The sequence below is a fragment of the Ovis aries genome, chromosome 14, assembly GCF_016772045.2.
Source record: "Ovis aries strain OAR_USU_Benz2616 breed Rambouillet chromosome 14, ARS-UI_Ramb_v3.0, whole genome shotgun sequence".
Lineage (NCBI taxonomy): Eukaryota > Metazoa > Chordata > Mammalia > Artiodactyla > Bovidae > Ovis > Ovis aries.
This window is the reverse complement of record NC_056067.1, coordinates 21,249,824-21,274,488: the sequence shown is the minus strand read 5'-3', so window position 1 is coordinate 21,274,488 and position 24,665 is coordinate 21,249,824. Positions and strand designations below refer to the sequence as shown.

The 24,665-nt window shown below is 35.9% G+C and overlaps 1 protein-coding gene across 41 annotated transcripts in view; it reads right to left on the bottom strand.

The window, feature by feature from the left end:
- Window positions 1-2,851: 2,851 nt before the first annotated feature.
- Window positions 2,852-24,665, bottom strand: part of CHD9 (chromodomain helicase DNA binding protein 9) — a 220,620-nt gene continuing 198,806 nt past the window's right edge. For 14 of the 41 annotated variants that reach the window (XM_060398313.1, XM_060398311.1, XM_060398335.1 and 11 more), the window contains 10 exons: window positions 23,562-23,764; window positions 20,258-21,166; window positions 18,906-19,069; window positions 17,896-18,168; window positions 16,994-17,162; window positions 13,457-13,596; window positions 12,920-13,141; window positions 10,895-11,023; window positions 7,283-7,387; window positions 2,852-6,316 (listed from right to left, as the gene is read on the bottom strand). In XM_060398313.1, the coding sequence (XP_060254296.1) occupies window positions 5,441-6,316; window positions 7,283-7,387; window positions 10,895-11,023; window positions 12,920-13,141; window positions 13,457-13,596; window positions 16,994-17,162; window positions 17,896-18,168; window positions 18,906-19,069; window positions 20,258-21,166; window positions 23,562-23,764 (3,190 nt within the window). In that variant the 3' untranslated portion in view covers window positions 2,852-5,440. Of the gene's footprint in view, window positions 6,317-7,282; window positions 7,388-8,912; window positions 9,034-10,894; window positions 11,024-12,919; window positions 13,142-13,456; window positions 13,597-16,993; window positions 17,163-17,895; window positions 18,169-18,905; window positions 19,070-20,257; window positions 21,167-23,561; window positions 23,765-24,665 lie in introns of all 41 variants that reach the window. The other 27 variants (XM_060398317.1, XM_060398336.1, XM_042231626.2 and 24 more) reach the window with 13 other exon arrangements.

Sequence of the window (24,665 nt, the reverse complement as noted above, 5' to 3'; positions counted from 1 at the left end):
CAAAATAAACTCAAATAAGGGTCTATTTCTAATCTATTAAATTGACAAAGGTTTTAAAAAGTGGAATGAGAAAGCCCTTAAAAATATGAAACATTCTTTAATGTCATGGGAAGATATTAGTATGATATGGTAAATGAAAAAAGGTTACAAAATGGCATGTACAGTTTAACCTTACTCTTATTAAAATAATATATAACATGTATATCCAAATAATAACTCAAAGGTTAACAATTATGTCTGCATATTCAACATGAGATTTTTGTTTACTTTGTGCTTCTCTTCCTCTCCTCTTCCTCGTGATTCTCTATAATAGTCTTATTTTTAACTAAGAAAAATGAAGAACAATTTAAAAATTTATTATGATATTAAGATGTGGTTATCCACACACACAATTGAAATACTCAGCCATAGAAAAAAATGAAATTTTGACATTTTTGGCAACATAGATGGATTTGGAGGGTATTATGCTAAGTGAAATAAGTCAGACAAATACTGTGTGATATCACTTATATGTAGAACCTAAAATATGCGACAAGGATATATTATACAATATAGGGAATATAGCCAATATTTTATAATAACTATAAATGGAATATAACCTTTAAAAATTGCGAATCTCTATATTGCATACTATAATTTATATAATGGGGCTTTCCTGGTGGCTCAGTGGTAAAGAACAAACTTGCCAATGCAGGAGACATGAGTTTGACCCCTGGGTTGGGAAGATCACCTAGAGAAGGAAACGGCAACCTAATCCAGTATTCTTCCCTGGGAAATCCCATGGACAGAGGAGCCTTGTGGGGTATAGTCCACAGAGCTGCAAAAGAGTCAAACACGACTTACTGGCTGAACAACAACTGTTTACGTAATATTGTATATCAATCATACTTCAATTAAAAAATGTTATTTTTGCCTGTTAGTAATGGCTAAGATGATTTCAAATGCAATACACAGTATTAGTAAGAAATAAAATCATACATAAAATGTATGTTGCTAACGGTAGAATGACATGTTAACTAATGTCATCACTGGCACTGGCAACACAAATGAAAAACCTTAAAAACAGAAGTATTTCAATTCTAGGGTTTAAGCAAATCATTAAAGGTGGATGCAAAAAATGAATATATAAACTCAACTGTCCATTTTTAGGTTTTTGGTTAGATAAATTCCATCTTTATAAGCAATATGTATTAAAAATCACATTGCAGCATACTTATTGACATACAGGCCTGTATATTAAAAGGCAAAACAGCAAACATTATGTCCTGTATAATACTGGTTTAATATGAAAATATTTCCTAAAGCTACCGACAAACTACCACAAACTACATGGCTTCAAACAATAGAAATTTACTCCTACCAGAGTTTAGGCCAGAAGTACAAAATCAAGGTGCTGGCAAGGCGGGTTCCTCCCGGAGGTTCTGCAGAAGAATCCGCTTCATGCTTCTCTCCCAGCTCCTCGTGGCGCTGGCAATGCTTGGTGCTCCGCGGCTCGTAGCTGCGTTGCGCTGATCTCTGCGTATTGTCTCACGGGCCCCCTCCCTGTGCGCATGTCCTCTTCTCTTCTCGTAAGGACACCAGTCATTGGGTTTAGGGCCCTCCTTAATTTAGTATGACTGCATCTTAACTGATTTTATCCGCCAAGATCCTATTTCCAATTAAGGTCACATTCTGAAGTTCTGGGTTGACATGAATTTTTTAAAGACACTATTCAACCCACTATATGTATACATGCTATGCTATGCTAAGTCACTTCAGTCGTGTCTGACTCTGTGCAACCCCACAGACGGCAGCCCACCAGGCTCCCCTGTCCCTGGGATTCTCCAGGAAAGAACACTGGAGTGGGTTGCCATTTCCTTCTCCAATGCATGAAAGTGAAAAGTGAAAGTGAAGTTGTTCAGTCCTGTCTGACCCTCAGCGACCCCATCAACTGCAGCCTACCAGGGTCCTCTGTCCATGGGATTTTCCAGGCGAGAGTACTGGATTGGGGTGCCATTGCCGTCTCCGATGTATATAATGTACATATAAATAAGATTGGATAGCTCCATGAACAGTATTTCAGGGTAGGTTGATGGATAATTTAAATAATTTTTTATTTTTCTGCATTTAAAAATAAATAGCTATGTTCTGGAGTTGCATTTATGTTAAGTTCTAAATTTACTGTGTGAGTTGAACATCACCTGTAGCCAAAAATTATTCTCCCTGCAACTCACTCTTTTTCTTCCTACAGCTCAAAATATATAGAATACATACATCATTTTGTATGTAATGTCTTGCAAAAACATCCAACATAGCCAATTCTTCTTCCAGCACTGAAAATATTACTGATCCTCTGGGTAAGCATCAGATGAAGCAGTTGACTTTTGTTTACCTTATTTTACAAAAATGAAAAAAAAAAAAAAAGATTTTCTAAGCATGACAGTATAATTCAATGTGGTCAAGTTAAATGAGTGAGTGATGAGACTCCACTGTTCCACTCTGACAGTTTGAGGGAAAACAAATTTCTTTTGTATTTACGAAAATAAAAAAAACAGCCAAACACTACAAACAACAGTGATAAATTAGAAAAGCCTCTAAGACCAAGGGAAAAATAGTTACTGATTTCCAAAATGGATTTCTTTAAGAGGTTAGGTGTACCTCTGAGCCTTTCTGGATTTTTAAAGGTCCAGGAGAAGAGAACTTAAGGAAATAGTAACATTGTGGGTATAATTATAGCCTGCTTCTGTCTCTTAAAAATTCTTCCAATGTTCACTTTCCTTTTAAAGATTTATGACTAATATTTCTTTCATAATTGGAATAAACTACATATAAAATAATAAAAGTATTGTCATGTACAGAGGCTGACATCATGGGTAGTCAAAGAATATGTTTAATAAAAAATAATTAAACTTCCATTTGCTCTATAGAACATCATAGAAAGTAATTTAATAAATTACAAATGACTTTTTAAGACGTTTGCTCAACTACAGAAAGCAAATTCAGACTACACAAAACACAACTGGTAAATATTGCAAATGTCCAAAAGAAAAATTGGACTAAGACTTGAATCATGAAACCTGAAACAGGGCTATAAATACAAGGCAATAACAGCTATAATTCTTTTAGTAACTACCAACACATACTTGGATATCCTTTCAACTGCAACTTTAGTATTATGTAGTTCTACTGATTTCTTTCTTTCTTATAACCCTTAACTTTACATAACCATGTTTGCGTGTTTTTTTTTTTTAAGCTGATAGCTGGACAACTTTTCCCCAATCAGTACTAGATAGAAGTATCTTGAATCCCAAGAGAATGTTTAAAGTTAATATTAGCCTTAATGCTTTGAAAACTGCAACTGCCTTCATTACATAGAAAGAGAATCACTAAGATGTTAACCAAATTCATTTGATCTAATTAGGAAAATACTTTATCTCATAAATTTGATATAAATTAGATTTTACTGACAAGATCTAGGGTTTTTTATTTCCCTTTTAAACTGGAGACAGAAAGGAATGAAGATCATGTGGGCAGGACTAGAGGGAGAGAAGGGAAACATGGATGGTGCTGAAATACTCCACCGGCAACCTAAGTTAACTGTGTTTGAAAACTTTGGCTATCTCATAGGTGTATTCTAGTTAAACAAAAGTGCAATACTGCAAAGGGAAGATACTAAATATGTAATATATCATTTTCATGACAAAGAATTACTACCCACTTCTCCTGGAAGGGCATTATAGTGACTATTGCTAAGACATTGCATAAAGGACTATCAATTCAAAGTACTATTTTGGGAAAATACAAAAATCAATACAATCCCAATGGAACTGATATAATTTTGTAAATACATGTAACACTGTCTCTCTAATAAGGGATTATTTTACATACAGAAACATAATTTACTGGTAAAGGTCTTGGAAAGTCCGATATAATTGCTTAATTCCTGACAAAGCAATAGAGTTGTAGCAAAACAAACTGAAAGTTAATTTTTCTGTGGGAGAGAAGTGGGGTAGTTTTCCCCCTAGCAAAGTTTGTCACTGACTTATTTAAGTACCAGAACAATGCTTATCTCTCCTTAGGATGTAAATGGTATTTTATAACCAATTCAGCTCTGTTTTCAATGTATATGAAGGTGAACCTGGACCTCTACCTTGTCAGAATAATAGCAGCTTTAGCAGGAGAAACTGTATCATAAATCAAATATCAGACAAATTTTACATGGTAAAGGGTTCTAAGAAATTGATCAGAAACCTTAGGCTTCCTTTTTTTGTGGTTTACAGGAATAATGTATATATTTTTTGAGATTATTAAAAGTGCATTTTCAAAATGGGCAACTCAGTATATTTAATATAAACTGATAACCCAACACTGATTTTGGGCCAACATTTAGTCTGCTTATACCTAGAAACGCAAAATGAATTTAGACTATCTGCATATTACTTTACCTTATTATCTGTTAATTTTGGAATATTTCCATGACATAAAACACAAATAGAAATCTACACAAATAAAGCAAACAAACAATTTCTTTTACATGAAGTATGCTGTGTTGAAAAGTTCTTTTCAGTGGTATTTCATGATTTACCTTTTCTGAACCCTGGAAACAGACATTACTCATCTGAGACATAATTATTTCTAATAGGAGGCCAAACTTTGAAAAGTTAAAACTAAATGTGTCTAGAGGGTGTCAAAGTCACATGACACAGGATTATTTTATGACTTAATTTTACTGATTTTAGAGTTAAGCTCAGCAAAAAGCAAGTCATATTTCTTGCCCGATTAACATGATATATAGGATGTGTTTAAAAAACCCCTGAAAACAAGTATAGAATTAGAAACGAATGTAAACTTCCTAAACTAACTCAGCTGAGGTAACAGGTAGCCAGTTAAATTGGCTGATTGGGAAACTTATTTCTTCTTTAAAACACACTTGTACCTGAATTGGAAATATCAGCAGTGCATCACAACACTAGAGCATTTTCATGTAATTAAAGCAATGGATGGTGATGTAGATTCTACAGCTTTCATGACATTCATTAGCTGCCCAAATTATTGCTGAGTTTTGATCTGTAAATTATAGGTGTCAAGGAGGCTGTAAAACTATATTCAAATTAAATCAGTAATATGCATAAAGTATTCTGTGTTCACTGCAAATATATTAAATATACAACTCTCATTGAGCATAATTTTCATAAAATTAACCCCCAACAAAATTATAATGCCTTTTGTTGTAATTTTACACCTTTATGTATTTGATAGTACATACGAGTTCAGAAACTTATGAATCTTAAGAAATATTACATGCAAAACGTCTCTGAAAGCAGTTTGCACTTCTAAACAAATAACTGAAATGTTCGGTCAGTAAGTTATTGATGCACTCAACACTGGTGTATTTACAATTAATAATTAAAGGGGAAAAAAAAATCCAAAATCAGTTCATAATTTAAGTGCAGTCTGGGAATCAGTCTTCATTACTAGAATCTGAATCCTCGGATGACGATGATGTACTATCAGATCCAGATGAAGCATCGGCTTTCTCTGAACCCTCATCTGTGCTGTTTTCGTGGAGAGGACTCGGTTCAGTTCCCCCTTTGTCTTCCTGATCTCTAACTCTGGAATCTTCTTCCTTTACTTCCACAGACTTAGATGAGCCTAAGTCACTGTTTTTGTTTTTCTGTACATCAAAAGTGTTGGACTGAGACAAAGTTGGAATATGAAGATTAAGGCCTGGAGTGAGAAGCATCCCTGGATAAAGAATATTAGATAGTAACAGTGGGTTCAGAGCTAACGGGCTGGCAGCTGCAGCTGTACTTAACGCAGCAGTAGAGGGTGCAGGAGAACTTGACACCGAGTTGTCACTGCCGTTCTCGGGGTTTTGGCTCTCTGTCCTTTCTTTTTTCCCTTCTACCTCCTTAGAGTCATTTCCCTTTTTTTCTTCTGTTCCGGATTCTGTCGGCTTCGTCAGGAGCCCTCCCATGCCCAACAGATTTGGCAACCCAGTCATTCCCGACAGCAGCATGGGGAACATGGCGGCCACATTCTTAGCTTCTCCTCCAGAAGAAAGGCCAGCAGGCATTCCCATCAGCCCTGCAGTCACTTGCAGTGATTGCAAGTTTTGTAGGTTTTGTTGTAAGGCCTGAAGAGTTGTGAGGTCCACACCTGGAAGTAATCCATTGGCTAACAAAGGATTGCCTGAAATACTGGTGGCCGTTGCAGCTGCTGCCGCCGCCGTGGCCTTCGCAATTCCACTTTTAGGTCGTCTCCCTCGCCTGCTTACTTCCTCTCTTACCACGGGACCAGTGAGAATACGTTCATACATACTTTCTGGAAGAAATCCCTAAAAAAAAAAAAAAAAAAATCATCAACAATAACCATTTTAAAATAAAATCAATATCTATTAACATGATACAAATAAGCCATTAAAAATATGAGATTATTCATAAACTTTCAATTATGAAAGAGATAACCCAATTCTATCTTATTTTTAAGTAGGGCTTGAAACAGTTCTTCCACTTCTCATTTTATCTTAAGAGAGCCTCTGGTTCTCTTTTATAACTGCGAGGCACAGGTTTGTAAAACAGTCCTGGAAACTGGAAGATCCAAAAAATTTTATTATTGCCATGCCCTTAAATTGTTCACATCACCAGAAGACTAAAGAAATGCCCTTCTTCTAATCTGGAAGAACAGTGTGGAAAGGGACAGAAGTAAGAAATGATTAAATGAGATGCTTCTGACTCTTTTCTGACTATCACTTTGGGAATAATGGAGATAGAGCCAAGATGGAAAAGATACTCAATGGGGAAAAAAATCACTTGGCTCAGAACAGTAGTAGCACCTGCAGACTGGGAAGCACCAAGTCCTGAGTGGAGACCAACCTATGCTACTTTCTTGAAATTCCCCCAAGATTTTCTGGGGTTCAAAATTCCTAGAAGTAAGAACAAAACAAAACAAAACAACCCTCCCTCCCAGCAAACAAACCAAAATTCCTAAATTTTAGGAGTTTAGAACCTCTCGATTGGCACTGTCCAATAGAAACAATGCAAACAACATATGTAACCTAAAATTTTCTAGTAGCCACAATAAAAAAAAGGTAAAATAGAAATATGACACCAGTTAGTATACACCGATTCTGCACTCTAATTCAACAGGTATCTGAGAAGTTTGCAATATACTCTGTAAAATAAAAACTGTGAAATAAAAAATATTATCACATATTTATGGAATATTTTGGTAATTCTTAACTTAAAATTTAATCTAAGATATAATTAAATGATGTCTAAATTAGTGTTCATGAAATACTCACAGACTGCTTAACAACATCTCCCCATTCAGGAGCTACTCCATATTCTGCATTTTCTTTCAGGAACCGACACAAATCTTTCAAAGGGGGAGCAAATGCACCTCCAACCTATAAATGAAAAACAGATTCTTAGACACTTAAAAGCATATTAAATGTGAAGACATTTCTTTCTTTTAATCTGTGCTATACAGAGTTTATTTCTTTAAAACACATGTATTCTTTGAACCACCCTGACAATCTTTATTACAGTAAAAAGGACTACCACAACCCATAAGAACTATCAATATACTACATAAACATGCTAACATAAATTTTAGATGTTTCACGTATATTCCTTGGACAGTCAAATAACTACCATGTACTGTGAAGTTACTACGTTGGGTAGGCAGTGTAACCTTGTTAAGAGTATATCCTTTGGAGTCATCAGACTTATCACCTACATGAACTCAGGCAAATTAGTAAATCTCTTTGAGCCTCAGTTTTCTGATCTGCAGAATGGAGATAACAATAATACCTCCCTCATACGGTTTTATAAAAATGAGATAATTCAAGCACCTCAGCAAAGGGTCTGCTGCTGCTGCTAAGTCGCTTCAGGGTCTGGCACATAATAAATATAAGTTGTTATTATTATATTGCCAAGTATTATGCTAAGGACTTTAAGCACATAATTTATTTTAGTTCTCACTATATCCATTTGAGAATGCATTATTTCTATTTTTCAAATGAAGGAATTAAGCCTCACAGAAGTTATACAAGCTGCCTAAAGCTAACTAGTAAGTGTCAAGGTCAGCTTTTAAACTCAGGTCTCAAAAACCAATGCACTTATCTTTTATGCAAACTAATACCCTAAAAGTTGTATTTGTAGGCATCACTGGAGTTTTTTTTTTCGGTCAGGCTGGATGCCAGGCTGAAATGCCAGGCTAGATGAAGCACAAGCTGGAATCAAGATTACCAGGAGAAATATCAATAACCCTAGATAGGCAGATGATACCACCCTTATGGCAGAAAGTGAAAAAGAACTAAAGAGCCTCTTGATGAAAGTGAAAGAGGAGAGTGAAAAAGTTGGCTTAAAGCTCAACATTCAGAAAACGAAGATCATGACATCTGGTTCCATCACTTCATGGGTAATAGATGTGGAAACAGTGGAATCAGTGGCAGACTTTATTTTCTTGGGCTCCAGAATCACTGCAGATGGTGATTGCAGCCATAAAATTAAGATGCTTGCTCCTTGGAAGAAAAGCTATAACCAACCTAGACAGCATATTAAAAAGCAGAGACATTACTTTGCCAACAAAAGTCTGCCTAGTCAAAGCTATGGTTTTTCCAGTAGTTATGTATGGATGTGAGAGTTGAGCTACAAAGAAAGCTGAGCACCGAAGAACTGATGCTTTTGTGGTGTTGGAGAAGACTCTTGAGAGTCCCTTGGACTGCAAGGAGATCCAACCAGTCCATCCTAAAGGAAATCAGTCCTGGGTGTTCATTGGAAGGACTGATGCTGAAGCCAAAACTCCAATATTTTGGCTACCTGATGTGAAGCACTGACTCATCTGAAAAAACCCTGATGCTGGGAAAGATTTAAGGCGAGAGGAGAAGGGGAAGACAGAAGATGAGATGGTTGGATGGCATCACCGACTCAATAGACATGAGTTTGAGTAAGCTCCAGGAGTTGGTGATGGACAGGGAAGTCTGACGTGCTGCAGTCCATGGGGTCGCAAAGAGTCGGACATGACTGTGCAACTGAACTGAACTGAACCCTGAAAGTATAAAAATAAACATATTCCTTTAAATATTTAAATGACTTCGACCTACCAATTTAATGTACCTTTGGAGTCTAAGGACACTTCTTGAATAATTCCTTTTCCCACAGCTTTCTGAATGAATACATACTATATCTTGTTAGGATACAGACAGGGTTTAATGTGGCCAGTTATAATATCTATATTCTTATCTAATTATTTTCTATAGTTTTTACTTAGCCTCTCAATTTTCTGTTGTGATCTCTTTTTTATTATCTCCTTCATTAAGCTCCAGTTTAAACTAGAGGCCCTCTGTATGGTTTAAAGCCTGTACTCTAGAAACTCAGAATAAAGAAATCTACAAACCAAGGGAAATTAACAGGTCCTTTACCAGGCTACTACAATTAAAAATAAAACTTAGGATGTTTAATATTAAACCAAGTAAAAATTTCAAAATGGTTCCATTTCCTTAAAACAGGCTAAGACAAATTTATTCATATCTATAAAGGTTAATTTTTGTTATAAGATGAAGTGCAAAGATTTGTAACACGATCCTGTGTAAGCACAAAATTTAAGTAAAATGCAACTAAAATGTCATCTTGTTCTTCCCCTAATACATCTGACATCATCTTAATCTACTAACAAAAGCTAAACTTGGGGAAAAATTAGTATTAATTTTAATGAGTTAGTACATACAGTAATATTAAGATAATTGTTATTTTAAAAATGGTATTCTTCCAATTTCAATACTTCTGGAAAATTAGAATGATTTCATGTATTTTTATACTAGCAGTGAGGTCATTCAACAGAGAGCAAAACAGAAGTAGGGAATTAACTAGGGATCTATGTAGGGTAATTTAATTTGTGAGTGAAGGAATTCAATGGGAAACTTGATGTTCTTACTTTGAAGGCCATTTCTTTTTCCTTTTTTTACTTATTGTGCTGCTTGCTCATCAGAATAAAAAACAATAAAAGTGTCAAAGCTATAAACTTACAAAAGGGTGCCTCAACTGTTCTATCACTTACTTTGTGAGGTAAAAGAGACATATACCAATACATACGTAAAACAGAAACAATTTGGGGAAACAAATGTTGCACCACATTTGATTCAGAAATAAGAAAAACCTGGAAAAACCTAGCTCTTACCATTCATCAATCAGTAAAGCAAGAAGATTAGCAAGGGGTACCATCTGTCTCTAAGATAAGACGTCTTATCTTTGCTTTAAGACATTTGATTTAAGATATTTAACTTCCATCTATCAGAAAATTATGTAATATGCCAATTTTGATAGAAGAAGACACTTTAAGTCCTAATGATGGAATTATCAATACATGATAAATATATATAAATCTGTAATGGCTATCATGAGAATAGTGTTCCCTTTCAGCAGAGTTTCTCAACCTCTGCACCACAGACCATTTTGGATTGGTGTTGTGGGGGCTGTCCTGTGTATTACAGGAGGTATAGCAGCATTCCTGGCCTCCACCCGCCAAGGCCAACAGCATCCAGCCAGCAGCTCACCAACCTCCCCAACACCCACCTCCTTCATCCAGAGCTAAGACCATCAAAAACGTCCTGATTGCTAAATGTCCCTTGGAGGACAAAGTTAACCCCTTTTGAGAACTACTGCCTTAGATGCAGTGCCCTGGTTCAGTGGCACTGCAAAGGTACAGATGTAACTTATTCATTCGACAGCTTAGCCAAAGGTGTGGGATTTGAAATTAGACTGCATAAAATTGTAGTCCGTGCCTTTTCCCCTCAAATCTTCTAGATTTACCCAACTAGGTCTGTTAGAAAATACTGCATAATGAAACAGTGTTCTAGAAACCTCTTCCACAGTGCATCAGTATGAAAAATTAACAACAAATATGCAAATACCTTTCTGGCATTTCTTCTGTTAATCAGCTGAACACGTTCTTCTCCAGTGAGACTATTAACATCTAATTTATTGGGGTTTCTGCAGCGATGCCTTTTTTGTTTGGGTCTCCCCTCATGGAGTTGCATTCTCTAAAATATATAGACAAAGAAATAGCTGTAAAATCTTTAACTATGCAAATGGCACAAATAAACTGATCCAAGTAATTTAACCATGTAAAACTGAAGATACATGGTATATAGAACATATAGTAATACAGTTGACCCTTGAACAACATGGGTTTCAACTGTGTAGGTCCACTTATATGTGGATTTTTTTCCCAGTGACTACACAATCCATTGTTGATTGAATCCAAGGATGTGTAACTGAGGACATGGAAGGCTAATTGTAACATTATACTTGAAATTTTGGCTGTGGAGGGTGACATGCGTCAGTATCTCTTAACTCCTGTGTTGTTCAAGGGCCAACTATTTATGTTATATATTGAAGGTATAGTACATATACCACGTTACAATCCTTTTGCTGTAGACATACCACAGTAGCGTGTGAGAGCCAAGAAACCATTAACATCAAGTGCCCTTGGGAAATCATACCAACATTATGTTGTATTCTCTACTCAAACAAATGCGGCCTATAGCAATGTCTTAAAATTGTTTTATAACATTATATAAAACATTGTGATAAAAGGGTTATTTGCAGTGAAAATGATGAATGCCTCTAAGTTTAAAAAAGTAATAAAGACTCCTTTGCAGTAGTAAGAGAAAGCTCTGAGAATCTTCTGAGACGAGAGTATAACTGCCAAAAGGGCAAGGACTTTATATGGTTCACTGTTTTATCCTAAATCCCTTACAACAGTAACTAGCACATAGCAGCTGCTCAATAAAAATTGACTAAATACACACACACACACACACACACACACACACACTACAAGTACAGTCACATTCTAGGGACTGGAGCTTTTGTGGTTCTTTTGCATGAAAAAATAAGGCAATTAAATTTTTTTCTGTTAATAACAATCACTTTACCTTTATATGGTATTCTTTCATTTTCAAAAGATTTTCATTTACAAATCACTGACTCAGTAAATATTTACAGGGAACTAGATACCATTCTCTGTATCAGAAATTAGGTGCTAAATCCTGGGGCTACAAGGTGAATAGGACACAATCCTTAAGCAGCTCACAGGGTAGGGAACAACTTTACTGGGTTATCCAATTAATCTTCATAATGGAGGCAGCTAGAGTAAGACTACTAACTGGCATACAGGGGATATGCGGCTACTCTCTTACCTTATAAAATATACAGAAACAACAAGGGAGACTGACACAAAATCTAGTACATAAGCATCTGAGAGTACAAACTGAAATAATACATTTCTATAAGTAAGAAAGCCATATGCCCGTAAGATAGTGAGTAGGAAGTATTTAAGAGGATAAGGAAAATGCAAATGAATAGACCTATTCTCATCTTGACTAATATAATCTATGTACCTGTATTCTTATAAGATCTTAAGAGCAAAGGTTTGGACAGTGGATTTAAGACTTATTAGCTGCGTGACTTTGCACTATTTAAAATTTCAGTTTCCATTTCTTTATAAAGTTATAACAAGGCCATTCTGATAAAGTTTGGGAGTGTTAATGAGATGATGCATATAAGTGCTAAGTATAAAGCCAGGTACAGAGTTAAGTCTCAATAAATGTTCACTATGATCATTTTTATTATTTTAAAATAAACTCCTTGAGGGAAAGGAATGGAGGTTTTATACCTTTATAACTGTCCTTGGGTCTATGATAGTATTCTGTATATGACAGGTGACTTTTATTAAACACATTGAATACAGAATGAAAAATGGAAAATGATATTATATCATAGGAAAGATGGTCATTAGTTTTTGCTGCTAATGTTTCCTAAATCTTGGGCAGAATACATATTTAATATAAGTTGGTAAGAATTTATGCTTCATCATTACAGATGTAATGAATCATAGACATAAAATATACTAAGATTTATAAGGTATCACCTACAGGAATAAAAGCTCCTAAATCTTCCACATAACCTGGGTGCTCCTTAAGCCATTTTTCCAAATCCTTTCTCTTCGGGGCATCATCGCCTGCAAGTCTTGTCCCATCTTTAAGGTTAATAACTGGAACAGGAGTTTCTGTATCAGGAATTCCTTGAGGTTGAGTATAGGATAGTGCTGGATTTATCCCTGTAGAAATCTGTGAGGTGGTTAAGCCTAACGTAACCTGTAGAAAAACACCAAATAAAAATTTTATTTCCACGCTTTAGCATTCTGATTTTGGTCCAACGAAGCAGTTCTTTTTGAAGGGAAACAAAAATTGTTTAAAATTTCTTCTAAGTCTTTTAAATTTAAAATTTTCATGAATCTTGGCCAGTGCTGGACTCTACTGAGATACAATCTAAAAAACTATACAGTATACTCCTAATTTTCCAGTTATTTTTATTATTCACAAAAAAATTCACAAAGCAGCAATATGTATCTTTACTAGGATGAATTTTGGACTCAAGGATCAGTAGCTTTTAAGCATTACTTTACTTACATGATTAGGTGGTTTATTTCTGTTAAAAAAGAGGATGTCAACACCTTCTACATTCTTTCTCCTTCCCCGCCTTTTTTTGACTACAGGCTGGTTGTCTAATAAAACTCCATTGGCACCAAGGGTTGATTGAATGGGAGTACCTAACAAATTAAAAATGCAAAAGAGTGATAAAAATCTAGTTCTTAGATTAAAAATAATGACTTTTAGGGGGATGGACTGGGAGTTTGGGATTAACAGATGCCAACTATCATATACAGGATGGATAAACAGTAAGTCCTACTGTATAAGCACAGGGAACTATCTTAAATACCCTGTGATAAACCATAATGGAAAAGAGTGTGTGTGTGTGTGTATATATATAGACAGATAGATATAGACATAGTGACTTACTTTGTTGGATAGCAGAAATTAATACAACATTATAAGTAAACTATACTCCAATAAAACAATAAAATAATGAATGCTTATAATGAGACTTATGATCAAAATAAAAGAAAATGTTTAATTAAAAAAAAAACACATACTTTTTTTTGAACTAAAAATACCACCCCACTTCTCATTTAAAACCCAGGAGAACTGCAATCCAGGCCTCTTTCAAGTTTTAACATGTCTCCTCAAAATCTTCCCTTGGATATCCACATATATTTTCTTTCGTCCCCTTTCAGAGAAGCAGCATGACTTTCCAGTGTACAAGGCAAACCTTTCCACCTTTTTTGAATCCATTAATTCCTACTTTATCTATTAAGTATAAGTTTGCTTTACCATTTATCTTTGCTTTTTTGGTGCCAAAAAATCTTAATCTATATTAGATTTGTATCAACTTAAAATCATGGCCCAACACAAAAAATAAACTTATTTTGGCTTTTTCATAGCCTTCAAAACTTTTGAAATGTTAGTATCTGTCATGCTCCTTTTTTTCACAACAAACTTCACTCCTTAAATTCCCAAAGTCTGCCCCTGACCAGACTATTTAAGGTATTTTCCCTAAGATCACCAGTGTTTCTTGCCAGTTAAACACTCCTTATTTCAGTAGGCACTCCATAAAAAAAAGTTTGTAAGAGGTATGAATCAAACAGTTCCATGCATTCATTTTTTCCCAATAGATACATATTTTTAAACAGCTACGTACAAAGCACTAGGATGGTTCAAAGGTAAGACACTGTCCTGTCCTGTCCTTAAAGAGTACATCATCTAGAATACTCTTATGAGAGAAAATATTATTAAGAATGAGATGCTTGCTTATAATGGTTCAGCTTGTAGCGAGAAATACATTTTCAATCATCCAAGGAGAATTTCCTGAGCAAGTCCTGTGTACTCATGAAAGACACTTCCCTTTCTTTCTTTTTAAAAACAACAAAAACCCAGCTGCCTTAATTTCTTCTTGAGAGTAATTTTTACAAACATTACTGATTTATTTTGGGCTAGAATCCAAAATGGAAATTTTAACTTATTCTATTTCATAAAGCCTGTGTTGTCTTTTGTAAGTTGTAATTATAATAATATTAAAATTTAAAATAAATATCACTTTCTATTGAGTTCCTACTAGGTGTCATCATAAACTAGACTAAGTCTTACAAATGTCTTCTTAAATTACCAAAAACAGAACAAACAAAACAGAGCGGTATTAAGCCAATTTTATAAATGTGATCAGAAATGTTATGTTGCAAGCCCAATGTTACAACAGTTGGTAATGACAGAATTCAACTCCAGGCTGTTTAGCTCTACCATCTTTTGATTACTATTCCAGGTGGTTTCTGGAATAAACTAAAGACTTATAATTTATGCTATTTTACTTTCTTTCATTAATTAATTTACACTACACAATCTCTCTTCATTCAAAGCTTTTAGATAAAATTCAGAGGCATACTCATATAAACATAAAAAGGGCTTAATATGAAGAATCACAATAGCATTTATTCAATACCCAATTCTAAAATCTATTTTTAACATCTGTTTAGCATCTAATTATGTGCCAAGTTCCATTCCAGTCACTTCACATGTATTATTTAATCTACCTAACAATGCTACCTCAACCCCTCACTTCACAAACAAGAAAAGGCTCAAAAATGTTAACAGAGTTCCTAAAAGTCCTGTAAAAAGACAGAGCTAGATTTCACATTCAAGGGAATTTCTCTGGTAGTCTAGTGATTAAAACTTTGTGCTCCCAGTGGAGGGGCACAGGTTCAATCCCTGGTTGGGGAACTAAGATCCTTCATACCGTGTTGCATGGCCAAAAGAAAAATTTCACATTTGCAATTATCAAGATGAATGAGATATAATTCTTAAATAATTTTATCTAGTTTTAATGTTTTGGCTTTCTAATATTTTGTATAGGTGCCAGTTAGCATTATAATTACTACTGACACTATTAAAACAGTATTATTTACCAAAGAATTACTTATAGGCAAAGGCTGTAGTCTTTGAAAGTCTTCAGCTGCAATAGTAATAAAATGTTCAGATGACAGAAGTATCAATCCCACTCTATAGTCCTGGCATTATCAAGGTACAAGCAGCAGCATTATTAAACACACTTATGTCGGGCAAAAAAATCCCAGAACTTATCTTCCCCAATCTCTTCCCATTTTCTCATGGGAAAAGAAATAGTAACAACACTGCCATTGCAAAGCACAACTTGGGGGATTTATACTTCAGTAAGAGAACTATGGCTCAATCATGCTTGTCTGAAAGCCTAGTAATTAGAGAGTTACAGGGAATGGTTAATGAAACCATGTGACAAAATTCTGATGACTCTAATTCATTATTTAATTATAATTTACAATTAGAAAGTGGTAACAGTAGCTACTGGAAACAGCAATCAATTTAACATCTATAATATAGCACTATTTTCCCAAATTTCAGGAAATTACAAGCACAGGAGTTTTGAAATATTTTCAAGTATTGGATGGCAACTGAAATAGAGTCCTTAACTTTATGTATACAGAGGTACAAAGGAAATTCCAGTCATTCATCTGCGTTTAACTGAAAAGATACATTTTTTTAATGATTAGTATGTGTGGTCCATAGATTTTAAGACTGAACTACTCTTAACTAAAATTCTCAGTTGTTGATAGGACACTTTAAGAGGGACACAGACAAACTAAAGTACAACTAGATCAACAGAAACAAAACAAATTCTCATGGATGGATTCCTCAGTACCTTTAGAGTACAGAACACATGGGACTAATTCAGTATTTAATAATTATGATTCACATTGCCAAAAAGTTAGAACAAAACATATCTCAAGGGGAGATATTATCATTGGTTTCAAAAAGTTAATCATGCAGACATTTGACTAGGTTATTTCTGTAATGCCTTTAAAGACAAAAATATAATCATTGAGAAGAACCAACTGTGGGCAGAATTTGCTTCCAAAGAAGAAACTTTGTGGTATTTTAGAGCTTTCTTACAATAAAAGGGCTGTTTAAAGTAGAAACAATCTTGTTCTTGCAAGTATTCTGTGAGTAAGTGAGGATTTAGGAAGGATTTAGGAAGAATGGACTATTTCATGCTGATGCAGTGATTACTAGCATATTCACCTGATAGTGGTAGGGATTTTGGGAAACTGGCGAGGCTGCTCTCTGACGCACCTTGAAGGTCCCGAAGTCGAGTGAGGTACTGCTGCTGCCCAGGAGCACAGTCTTCACTGTCCAGTGGCCTTCTCTGAGCGAGCCCTTGCTTCTGAAATGTCAACTTCAAACCACCTTCCTGTTAAACAGATGCCATTATCAAGAAAGAAATGATTAAAATCATTGCAGTATAGTTAAGATAAATTTTTTACTTAGAAAAAGTGAGGTTAAAAACCCTGAAAAATCAGTTACGTTCTCTTCTTGTTCATACATTAACTAGAGAAAAACATTTAATCAATTTCTATAATGAATATTAAAATTTCTATCTTTAAGTGAAAACTAAATCTAGGTATTACATACACTTTTCTGAGCAAAACCAAACTTTTCATGTGACAAGTACATTGTAACCCTTTCAGCGATTGACATATATCTGTGTACATTATTCACATGACATTTTAAGAGCTATTACCCATGTTTTAGGCATCAATTCAGCTTCAAAATCATACTGAACAATGAAATGTTACTGATAACAAGGCATGCTAAATATTTAAAACAGAAAGTGCACTGACATACCATTCGAATATTATATAAAAGAACTAAATAATAAGAAATTGTCAGACTGTTTAAGAAAGCATCTTGATCAGCAGAAGGACTATTTTCAGAAGTATAGGTAGAGAAACATATTTAATGATGATCCCTCTAGTAGAATATTCAAGTTTAATAACCTGGATATCAAAAAGAAAAAAACAATCCAAATACCAGAAAACAAGTATGTGAAGGAAGTAAGAGTAAGAGCAGGCAGCCATTTGCAGGAAAAGCATGCTGCACACCGCAATCGCAATCAGGTCCTAGGGCAATAAAAATAAACATACGTCTTTGATTTTCACTGTAAACTCCTTTTCTCGTACATGCTTCTTCACCTTTGACATCTGTGTTGACTGATCATGTTCTTCTTTGACTGCAGCACCTGCAGGAGGGGGCGCGCTGGGCTCGCTATATTCTGTGGCTGCACCAGAGCTGTCCAGCAGCTTTGTGGTATAGAAAGAAGCCACTGCGTTGGCATCGTAACTTCTTCTAGCTGAAGGCCACTTCCCTTTCAGGACTGTTTGACAAATACTGTCCAGCCGGTTGATCATCACACGATCCTACAACAGCATGAACATCAAAGGGTAATTTCAGTAATTGAGCCAGACCTTTGGGGATCACAGCTTTGATGGATTTATCCCTGGAATAACTTGTGTGTACTTGGTATGCATACATTTTCTCACATACATATTACAATTTCGTATAAATTCCCATTGGTGAAGTTAAAAAATATAAAGATATTTTGCTGTTCTTTTGTTTTTATAAGAGTAATACAGGGTCCTCATAAAAAATTCAAACTCAGAAGTATACAGAAGAGTAGAGAGTTCTCTTCTCTCTCATTTCTAAAATTAAGTGCTCTTCTACTAATCCAGTCACATACTGGAGGAAGGAAGAACTGTCTTAAAACAGTCTGAGCTTCCACCATTATATGTACATGTACTTAAACGAACATTTTTCTAAGTCACAACTGGTTCGTAAATTTTCTTAAAGACGACCCACTTAAAAGTACTTATTTCATAAAGAAGCATCTGAATTGTATGTGAACATAAGCAGTCATTATCTTTTCTTCTGAATATTCTATATATTCTAAGGTTGAGAATCATATACATTTAAGGACATAGATCTAACGGAGTAATAGTTGACAGTAATAGTTGTTACTTTTAATGCTAACACCAAATGGTTATCCTACACATGATAGTGACTCTTTTTTCCTACATAATAGGAATATCTACCATTAAAGATAGACAGAAAAATATTTTTAAAAATGACCTGTATCAGCAAGAAATGATTTACTTACCTTTGGCCAGTATGATGCTGCCAGCATGTATCCACCCTGTAGGATGTAAGCAGACTCTGCGGTCCCGTTGTTCATCTGGAAACTATCCTGGGTCTCATCCTGGGTAGTGCTCAGTGACGCGACACTTTCTTCATCGTAGGCTTTCATGTGAGGGGTACCTTCTGCTAAGAATAATTATGACCAATTATAATTGTTTTAGAGACTGTGTAACACAATTTTGCATATACTTCTCAAATCCTATATAATTAGGATTTGAAAATGAAAAGTTGAGAAGTAAAAAAAAAAAATCACCTAGAATACAGTAAAGTACTCATTACTTTTAAAATTATAGCAAAAGCTAAATAAGTGGCATTACGGAGTCTGAAGGAAAAGGGTTAACCAAACATCCCTTTCTGCAAGAAGATTTGACCTATGGTAACTCTCTAGGTCTGTTTCCCTGAAAACACATACACTTGTGATTGGTAAATTCAGGAGTTTATCAATCTGGACTGGGAAGGGCACAAATATCTGCTGGGGAGGCTATCATTCTTTCAGGAGGGAACTCTTGTAATTGGGCATGTCCTGTGTGAAAACCCAGAAAGTCATGCTTGTGGAGTTGTTACAGGAGATGCTTGCTATTGTGGGTGTCAGGATGGCTCCTATGCCCATTTGACGATGTAAAGACTCATTCTTTACAGTTTTCCTCAGTGGCTCAGACAGTAAAGAGTCTACCTGCAATGTGGGAGACCTGGGTTTGATCCCTGGGTCGGGAAGATCCCCTGGGAAAGGGAATGGCTACCCACTCCAGTATCCTTGCCTGGAAAATCTCATGGATGGAGGAGCCTGGCGGGCCCCAATCCAGGGGTAGCAAAGAGCTGGACACGGCTGAGCGACTAACGCACTCACTCACATTTCCTTACACACGAGCTGTTAGACTGCAACAAGCACACCCGCAGAAGAGGACCACCTACCACTACTCTACGGACAGGCTGGAGTTCCTCCGCTAGACCTTTCGGAGTAGGGCCAAGCAGGGTCTTGTTAGTTGGACTGGTGTCTATTATAAAATGATTATCTTTATTTGCTCACTGATAAACTTGTTTTAGGAAAAATACAATACTAAATTTAAGGCAATCACAAAGAAATAAAATTGCTGTGCCAAGTCTTTAATCCTCTGTTTGACTAACCCATTTTGCAATGTGAATACTGAATACAGAGTATGAACCAGTAGTCTAGTTGCATTTTCAGCAGTCCTTTAAGAAAATCTGTACACGTAAAATTTAAACTATCAATTTTAAGCATGCTTAAGCAATCCAAATCACTTCTCATTTGCATATGAAATGTCTTAAAATAGCAAAAGCACTTTATGCATATACCTCGCTTTTGGACTTCCTCTTCTTCACTGTCACTTTCTTCTGACGAAGATGAGGAGGAGGATGAGGAAGAGGAAGATGAGGATGAGGATGAAGATGATGCTGAAGAACAAGAGGAGGAGGAAGAAGAGCTAGAGCCTGATCGAGAGTGGGAGCACGAAGAGGAGGAAGACGAGGAAGAAGATGATCTGGAAGAACAGGATGATCTCTCAGAATCAGAGTCAGAATCAGAACTAGACTCTGATCCTCTTTTGTGGACTCGCTGCTTCTTAGAAGCCGGGTTTGGAGTTAGAGGCTCTGTTCTGGCTGCAACCATGCGTCTGTCTGTGTCACCTTTTCCACCAGATTTCTGGTCTCCAGTAGCCTGTGGTAAAACACCATTCTTTGGACTCACAGGCTCAGACTTTATTAGTGTCCTGGTTTCCTCAGAAGACATAGACTCTTCTTCAGAAGACTGAGGCTCCTCTTTAAGGTTTTCACTTTTAACTTTCACATCCTCTAGAATAACAGCTTTAGGATCTAGGAGCCTAGGTAGAGAGGTAAGAGGAGAAGCAGAAAGTGCTACTTGATATTGCTGTAAAAGTGGGGTAGAAGTCCTTGAATGAGCCATCTTACTTTGACTGTAGTTCCTCTGAGCGGCCATAAATGAGAGTTCAGGGTCCCGAAGAATGTGATAGTCTGTTCGGCTCACCCCGTGTTTAGCAGCTCCAATGAGCAAGTCCCTATCATGAGAGCCACATTCCCACCAGACTGGTAAGTCTGGATTTGGATGGCAAAGCTTCAAGCGCTCAAACAACTGTGGATGTCGGAGCGCCTGTTCCCTTACTTTCCTTAGAAGTTCAATGCGATATAAAGTCCGAGAAGCACGTTCTTCTGTGATTGGCTGGATAAAAATGCTTGGATCCACCAATTCTAAATTGAGATAAGAACAAACATATTACCCTAAAAAATACTTCATTATAGGTTTAAAACAAATAATGCAACTTCTAAAATATATGTCTACTCAATATCATTGTATAGTTTCAGAATTTCATTTTAACAGTTTTAAATGAGGGGAAATGTTAAGTTTTAGAAGTATTAATAACCATGTAACACATAACACTGGATCTAACTTTCTATTTAACTAGAAAGTTAAATAAAACATTAAGATTACTTTGGAAGTGTGTTAATATAACTAGGAAGAAATTCTTTATAAGCTAATGTCATACTACTCCATTTTAATCAAAGAGAATAGCACTCAAACTCACTTACAAATACAAATTAAAAGTTAAAATAACATCCCATAAGCAAACTTAAGTCCGTATATCTTTAAGTGCACTGAGGTACCTCAAGAGTATTACAGTGGACTCACAGGGACACCAAAGTCTTTCTTAAAATTTGATATAAACATAGGAACAATTGTCAAACAGTGTATGACTACTAGTCTGAGACAGTTCCATTTCAATATCAGACCACACTCTCTTCTTTTTGGTGGGGTCATATCTTTATCAGACTTCCCTGATGGCTCAGATGGTAAAGCGTCTGTCTGCAATGTGGGAGACCTGGGTTCAATCCCTGGGTCGGGAAGATTCCTTGGAGAAGGAAATGGCAACCCACTCCAGTACTCTTGCCTAGAAAATCCTATGTACAGAGGAGCCTGGCAGGCTCCTCAGTCCATGGGATCGCAAAGAGTTGGACACGACTGAGCAACTGCACTTTCTTTACCTTTATCAGCAGAGATACTGGCAGTTGGGAAGAACTCAAAAAATGATAGAAGCTTGTTGGAATAATGTAGCGAGTACCTAAAGAGGTACTAATGGCCAGATTTGGAACAATCTGAACACCAGAATTAATACGGACAGTACTGGATTATAACCTACAGAATAAAAAATAAACACTCATTTGAGTAAATATGAGTATGAATAAATAATTGAGTAGACTAGGGAGAAAGAACAGCTTTTCCTTGCAGTAGAACTGCACAGTTAAAAACTGCTGCAGATAAGATCTACTGATGGTTACTAAAATCAATGGGTGAGAGTTTGAGGAGAATAGGATTTGTGTGGTCTCAAAGTATCTTCTTAAGATATCTGCTAACTACAGGGGAGAACATAATTTTACACAGGAGAAACGCAGCAGAAACTACCTAAGCTTAACAAAGAATCAAGGGCTACATCATCAGTAATAAGACACACTGACATCATGAGCCCCTTGATGTTAGGTTCTGAGAAAAACACAACATCAATTCTAAGTTATTCTTGCAAAAAAAAAGGTATAACCTCAACACAATCATGTGAAAACACCAGATAAATCCAAACTGAAGGGTTTTTGGCAAACTGATCAAAGGTATCAGGGTTATTAAAGACAAAACAAACAAACAACCAACCCCAAACTGAGGAACTGTTACAGACTGCAGGAGGTGAAGGAAAAATAACAATGGAATACCACGTGGGCTCTTGGAACAAAAAAGGACATCAGTAGAAAAACAGATACCGAGAAGGCAATGGCACCCCACTCCAGTACTCTTGCCTGGAAAATCCCATGGACAGAGGACCCTGGTAGGCTGCAGTCCATGGGGTCACTAAGAGTCGGATACAACTAAGACTTCACTTTCACTTTTCACTTTCATGCATTGGAGAAGGAAATGGCAACCCACTCCAGTGTTCTTGCCTGGAGAATCCCAGGGACGGGAGAGCCTCGTGGGCTGCCGTCTATGGGGTTGCACAGAGTTGGACATGACTGAAATGACTTAGCAGCAGCAGCAGCAAGATGATTAGTGATATAAGATTTTAACATTACAGGAGGAAAAGTGAGGGATATACGAAAACTCCCCACCTAGGATTCAAAATCAATTAAATTGGCTGAGAATCAGCAGCTCTGATTAATTACTCTTGTTTTGGTTGTTTTCTGAAGGCCCTGGGTGGTTTTTCCTACTAAAATGTCTTTTGAATGGAGGCCTCATTTCTTGCGAAATCATCTGTGCTAAATAAGCGCTCCAGCACAGTTCCTATCAGATGGACTGAAAATATAGGTTATTTCTATTTACCAAAAGCTATCCTTTATTTTCCCACCCCTGACAATCATAAATCTAATTCTAAATAAAAACACTGACTATTTTCTCAAAATTAAATGTGTACCTGTATTCTCTTTAGCTCTCATTTCAATAGTAGAATTAAGGAATAAAGGACTGTTAAGCAGAGTTTACTTACAATTCAGAAAAACTGGTGAAATGTTGAATTAGATGATACTGTATTAAAAAGCTGGGAATTTCTGAATTTTAGTTCTGTTTCCTTGATTGAAACACAGGAAAAAAAAAAATTTTTATACATACCTTCTTTGGAAGGAAGACGACAAACCCTCCTACACATGGACATGAATGAGTACAGATATTTCTCCAAGCTATCGTCAGTTTTCTTATGTAGCCGAGCCATAGCCCTAAATTTTGTCCAATCAAACTGGCCTCTGTCAGGATCAAATACCACTCCGAATGTAGATACAACTCTGTAAAAATCAGCTTCTTCTCTTCTTGTCCATCTATTTTGAGTTAAAGAAAAAGTCATATTGCTCATGAAATAATATTAATGCTGAATATAAATGACTATTGCAAAATTCAAAAACATTTCAAGTACCTAACACTTTAAAAGATTAAATCCAGGGTTACTGCCTTATAAACACATTTAAAAATGCTAGTTGACTCATCTCTATCCATGCTTCTTTTCCTTCAGACAATAATGGTTTTTTTTGCGTACTTAACTGTGTGAAAAACTATGTATGGGATACAAGAATGTATAAGACATGATGATCCTCCCTTTGAATAAAAGATAAAACATTTCAAACATATTTACAGTATAAGGTAGTATTTTATAGTTGTCTGTATTATAGAAACCACAAGTTTAAGACAGCACAGAAGATGGAAGGATTTGTTCAAACTTGACTAACCAAGAAAGACATCACAGAGTTAAGTGGCATTTGTTTACAGCTTAGATAAGACATGGAAAGGAAAAGATGAATGTTATTATAGGATCTTTTATCATTTTGAAAATGACTAGTTTTATTTAGGTAAGTGCTATATGAGTGCAGAAAACAAAGAATACTGTGTGCTAGTCTAGTGCAGGAAAAAACCAACAGAGGATAAAGAACCCAGGCTGAACACTGAAGGAATAGTAGGGCCATGTATGGACCGAAGAGTTAATAAGAAGTTTCGGTGACAGAACAACTTAAGTAGGATACTGAATCAAGACTAAGTGGGGCATTCAGGCTGAGGAAATAGTAGTGAATAAAATTATAAATGCATGCTAAGGCCTAAACTAAAGAGACTCTTGAATTAAGGCTTAAGAAGGTAGGCTTTATCCTTGTACGAAATAAAGGGCACTGAATATTATATTATGAATATTATGATAAAACTAAAACTTTAGGAAGATTATCTAAATCTTCC